This window comes from Aplysia californica, unplaced genomic scaffold (genome assembly GCF_000002075.1).
Source record: "Aplysia californica isolate F4 #8 unplaced genomic scaffold, AplCal3.0 scaffold00155, whole genome shotgun sequence".
Taxonomy (NCBI): Eukaryota; Metazoa; Mollusca; class Gastropoda; order Aplysiida; family Aplysiidae; genus Aplysia; species Aplysia californica.
In genome coordinates, this window is record NW_004797425.1 from 1221568 (window position 1) to 1227535 (window position 5968).

The following is a 5968-nucleotide window of genomic DNA, read 5'->3' on the forward strand; positions in this document are numbered from 1 at the left end:
TATAACTTACCCCCAGAACAAAATGGATGATGTCATTTTCTGTCAAGTTTACAGTTCAATTGATATAAATTACTTATCAATACAAATTCCGGTAAATGATTATAACGCTTGTCAGATTAAATTCAGAATTTGTCGTTCATTGTTGGTTTTCCCCACTTTTAAAGTGTTTCACCCCATTTGTGGATTCTATTATGGTTCTAATTGAAGACCACGTGCATAATATACATGTCTTGTCCGTTTATTGATAGTCATAGACAACCTTATAATTTACTTGTCCCATTTTATGTAGCCTATCCTTTTGTTTTGTCCCATTCATACAAACTTCTGATGATGTTAATTAAACCGTCGCGAAGTAGGAAAATCAATGGGCTTTAGCTGACGCCAATCTGTCAGTAAACAATCCACTTTTAGCACAATTTAAGTCAGATGTTTATTTACAACTTCAATGGTTTCTTAGATATTGCTTTGAGTAAAAAAAATCCTAAATATTGTCCCATGTATCCCAACCTTTCCCTAACTTAATAATAATAGAATCTATGCATCAATTTGACGGCCCATCAAGTAATCTGCAAATATTAGTCAATTACTTGGCAGATCTGTAAGGACATACATATAGTAATAATTTACGAAGAAGAATACACGGAGACTACTGTAATTACTAATATTCTGTAATTTTACGTGTTTAAAATTATTTTTATAGTTGAAGTGGTCAAATAATATTAAACTGAAGCCAAGACTTAACTTTTTTCAACCATTTAACTAATAAATAAAACAACAACTGATACTGATAAACAGCTCAAGGAATAGTTCTAGAAGAGCTATACACCAGTGCTCTGATAAAACACATTTTTCTTCCCGAGATCGACCCCCCCAAAAAGTGTTTCACCAGATCACAGTTGTATAGGCCTAGCTAATGCCATACATCTTGATTGTTTCATTTTTATTTGGAAGCGGATGTATCAACTAAATTAGTTCTATAATTGAGAAAGGTGTATATTGTTCTTTATCAAATATTAGAAAGGTGTCAGGACCAAAACATAATGTTATGATTATATAGAGTATATATAATAATGTGATATTTGAAATAATTATTAAAATGTATCAATTTTTTTTTTTGTATCTCTTTCTAAGTAAAAAAGCGAAAATCCCAGATACGTACCCCAAGAAAAACATCAACAACAATCAACAATAAGGAGTGTCTATCGTAGAAGTCAAATTTTGCTATTATATTTATAGATCTACGCACGTTACCTCTAAATCTAGATTTCTAGGGTTTCTAGATCTACAAATCTAGATCTAGCAATTGTAGGCCTATAGGCTAGCCTAGCACTTGAGAGGTGAAGGCAGTAAACCGTGACTGTGACCCGTAAAGCGGATACGTCGACAGCTTGCGGTAGCCTAGCCTAGCCCAGCTTGCTTCTTTTCTTTCAATTTCAATTTTAACGTGCTGTAGGGAGTCCTCCTGCTGTAGGGTAGGGCACTCCTGTACTTATTACCAATTGGCACTTGATGGTTTGCAACGTTTTAGACACTGGTTGAATGTGTGAACAGGGACAGGAGCTCTGTGTTGATTTAATCCTCGTGGCTACATGGTAGATTCTATGCCCTGCCCTTGTGTGCTGTTGTCAGTTGTGTGGTTTCCAACAGTGTAGTGTAGTAGAATCTAGATCTATTAGATGATAAGAATCTAGATTAGAAGTACACACAAGACCAACACTGGGATTTGATGGCCTTATATTGCCTTTGAATTTCAAGTTTATTGACATTATATAAAATAATATAATTTACTCTGGGCATAACAAAAGGTGCTGTGTCTACAGAGCTGTTTTCCCTCATGCGTCATGCCTAGGCCATAGAGTCATTTGTATTAGGATCTTTATTGTTCATGATTGGTCATAGCATGTTTGAAAGTAGAGGTTAAAAAATAAATATTCTACTTTTAATGATGTGATATTGTCGTGCTTATTTTAGAAAGCATAATCATCAGTGAGTGACTGTACGATGGCAAGCCTTGTAATAACGTACATCTTGTGGTTATTTTTTGGCTGGTTTGGGTGGCATCATGTATACCTGGACCGTTGGAATCAAGCAATAGCATGGTTCATTACCTGTGGCGGAGGATTTGGCTTGGGATGGTTGCGAGACCTCTGGAGAATCCCTGATTATGTGGCTTGGATTAACAGAGACAAAGATTTTGAAATGCGACACTTGTCATCAATAGCTGAAGGGAAGCCATCTTGCAGCAGTTTTCGTTTGTGTGGAATGCTTGGGCTTGGATTTGTTCTGAGCCTGGCTTTGTGTTGCCTTACCCCAGAGTATGCTGCCAAGGAAATTGATGGAAGTCCTGCATGGTACTGGTACCTGTTTTGCAGAACTTTGTTTGTAGCCTTGGTCCTTTCGGGCAGCTCCTTGGGTGAGTGAATTGTGTTGTCTTGTGTCACTAGTGTTGGTGTATTGTAAAATACCCTCAAGTGGGGAGGAATTCCGTAACGAATGACCACGATGAAACAAAGTAAGTGTAGAATAGAGGGTTAGGGTTTGGGGTAGTGTTTGGGGTAGGGTTAGGGTAGGGTTAGGGTTCCAAGGTCTCTTCTATTGTCTTTGTTGGGGTGGTATCGATATATATGGAAGTCCTTCCCTGTGGTGTATGTTGTGGCTTATATGGCCAAGTTACTGTGACTGTGATGTTATGGGCACTCTGAATCATGTAGACTATCAGATAATACATGTTGAGAAATACAAGGTGTCACGACTTGGCAGAATCAGGCACTTTTGTCAATTTTTAGAATGTGGAGTTAATTGATATCATCTTAGCTGGTTCATTTGTCTTGCTACCGGTGAAAAAAATACATCTCTTCTATCCTGAATAGAAGTCTTGCAATGGAAGGAGGTAAGGGTGGCCTAATTTTAGAAAAATTGTGAAAATGGTCGCTTTTATTAATTGTCTTCAATTTTTATTTATCAATTAACCTGAATTATGGATGTTATTGAGTTATCCATTCCTGACTGTTTGTTGAGTCGCCTGCTACCAGTAACGTCCATTCCATGTAAGGACATTTTTCAGGTGCGAAAATCTGTGTAAATGAAGCAAAAATGAATTGAGGTAATTTCAGCAAGTTATTTGAGGGAAAGAAATATTAACTTCTTGTGCCAGATATTAGGATGGTCCATAGAGGTACCAGTAATAAAAAAAAAAGAAATGGAAGTGTTGGGCTTGGCCTATTTGCACCTGACACCATCAACTTTAGTAAAGTGTTTTACATCACTTGCATCACAATAAAATCATAAGTGCCAAAGATTAGAGATGCTATGACATGAAAGAGTTACAACAAAAACAAAAAAGGAGGAGAGATAGGGCGATACATGATGATGTTTCATATATTACACCTGAAAGAAGCAGCAAGCCACACCAGAGCACCTGCCAACCACCCACTGCCATCAAAATATGACGCGGCTGCAACCACAAAGTGTGAGATGTGTGTATAAATGTAAATGAAAAAATTGTAAAAGCCTTTTTTTCCTGATACTCATAATGGGGCTTCTCACCAGATTCTGTGCCTTGTAGCAGGCGTGACTCAGCAGCCCACTGGAACTCTCTGCTCTGAATCAGCAGGATGAATAATTGGTGTGGCGGCAACTTTGCTGCCAGCATCAGTTAAGTTTAATAAGTTTGCATCAAAATTGTTATCAATCATAAGAGCTTCTTTGCATTGATTGAATGTTCATACTCCGTGTGAAGATGGGTTGCGGAAAACAAGTGACCACTGTAATATGAGCTAGTCGACTTGTGAAAATGACTGACCATTGCTTTGTTGGACAGGGGCTGCTATAGACAGGAGGCTAAAATAGGAAAAAGTAAGAGTTTCACTGAACAGAGTGGTTATTAGTACAGGTGACAGCTATCGAGATGTGACCGCTATGGCAGGTTCGACTTTTGGTATTGAGTTAAATTATAAAAGCAGAAAGGTAACATCCTACTCATTTTATCAAGACAAGCTCAGTGTTGGTACCTACTTAACCATGGAACACTAAAGAGAAAGACACATTGCATTTGTTTGTGAATTATGCCATCTGAGGGAGCTTGCATACAACTTTACTACTACTACGAAAGATATAATTATAAATTATAAGCTATCAAATAAAAACCCAAATCTGCGTGTGAAGACAGGAAAGATGTATGAAAAAGACATTAAAATAACTGCCTGGATATTCATTGTAAGTCGAACAAATTAAATATATGTGTGTGGTGTGTGTGTGTGTGTGTTGGGGGAGGGGGGGGGGTATGCATATTTCTTTAATTTTGTAATAATTTTCTATTTTAGATTTTTCTTTTTATCCTTACAAAACATGAGGGACGTCCAGAAAGTAAGTACCATTTAAAAATAATTATAAAAGAAATAATTTTCTCAATCAAAACTATTTATTTTTGAATACCTCATATGACTACTTCTCCCCGTAGTCACCAGAACTGTTGAGGCATTTGTCGTAGCATGGGACACGCTTCTGAATGCCCTTATCGTAGGAAGCTGCCTGCTATGTCAGCCAATGTCCAGTCTCTCCTGTGAGATCAGCGTCTGAGTCGAAGTCCTGCCCGGCGGAATGCTTAGTGATGGCGTTGTTCTTCTTCACGACAATGCAACTCCTCACAAGTCTGCACAGACCCAAAACCTGATCGCCTCCTTCGAGTGGGAACAGTTGAAGCACTCATCGTACAGACCTGGCTTCGAGTGACTTTCATCTGTTCCTGCATTTGAAAAAGTTTTGGTCGGGCAGGACTTCGACTCAGATGCTGATCTCACAGGAGAGACAAGACTTTGGCTGACATCGCAGGTGGCAGCTTTCCACGATGAGGGCATTCAGAAGCGCGTCCCATGCTACGACAAATGCTTCAACAGTTCTGGTGACTACGTGGAGAAGTAGTCATATATATGAGGTATTCAAAAATAAATCGTTTTGATTGGAAAAATTATTTCTTTTATAATTATTTTAAAACGGTACTTACTTTCTGGACGTCCTTCGTAGATTAAGACCTTTATCTTCATGGTGTCTTTTTGTTTGCTTTTTTCAGGAGTGTATCTGGTGAGCAATATTGGAGAGCTGCAGTGTTCTCTCTTGTACCCACTCCTCGGCTCTGTTTTAGCTGTGCCTTGGCTCATCACTAATGAGTCAAATGTCTTCCTGCCAACTATTTTTGCTGCATTGGTGACATGGTGGAAGGGACTGTGCTGGCGACCACTCAGAGACAAGCAGAAATCATCCCTCTCCTCCCTCGTTTTGTACGGCATTGCAGCTTTCTTGTGGCTGGCCCTCCTGTTTTATGGAATTTACTTCACAGCCCACATCACACTAAAAGACGGGGAAAAAATTCCTGTCCGGATTGTGATTTCAAACTTCTTCAATTCTCCCGCATGGCAAAGTACTAAGGACACTTTGTATGCACTATATGATTCTCTCACTCGGAATGGCTTTTCAAAAACGTACGCTGATGCGTGGGATCTCGTAGACTTCTCGGGAGAAATGAATGCATTGAAGGTAGGCTGGCCCTTGGTGTGTATCACTAAATCAAGAAAGCGTCAATGCTTGTACCTCCTTGTTGGTGTATTAAAAAATACTTGCTTCTTAAAGTTAAAGGTGCTCTCTAACTTTGGATTTGGAGTAAAGGAGTTCTTTTCGTTTTGATTGCTTGAGAAATTATAATTTCAGGTTTGTTTTTTGAATTTGAAAGGAGAGAGTTATCTAAATTGGAGCTCAGACTTGTCTGCAGTGCTCTCAATAACTCTCTAATTAATGTGTTTTAATACTTGCTACCACTTATAATTTTAATCACAGACCATTTTTTTAGTGCTTAGCAAATGTCATCAGGCGGATACATATAATATAATTTGTATTTGTGTGTGTGTGTGTGCGTGTGTGTGTGTGTGTGTGTGTCATGTGTGTGTGTATGTGTGTCTGTGTGTGTGTGTGTGTG

The 5968-nt window shown here is 38.6% G+C and overlaps 1 protein-coding gene across 2 annotated transcripts in view; it reads left to right on the forward strand.

Annotated features, from left to right (window-relative positions):
• Positions 1–1173: 1173 nt before the first annotated feature.
• Positions 1174–5968, forward strand: part of LOC101854715 (dnaJ homolog subfamily C member 22) — an 8088-nt gene continuing 3293 nt past the window's right edge. The window contains exons 1-3 of one of the 2 annotated variants that reach the window (XM_035969562.1): positions 1174–1393; positions 1972–2413; positions 5069–5532. In XM_035969562.1, coding sequence (XP_035825455.1) covers positions 2002–2413; positions 5069–5532 — 876 coding nt within the window. In that variant the 5' untranslated portion in view covers positions 1174–1393; positions 1972–2001. Of the gene's footprint in view, positions 2414–5068; positions 5533–5968 lie in introns of both variants that reach the window. The other variant, XM_005097476.3, reaches the window with a different exon arrangement.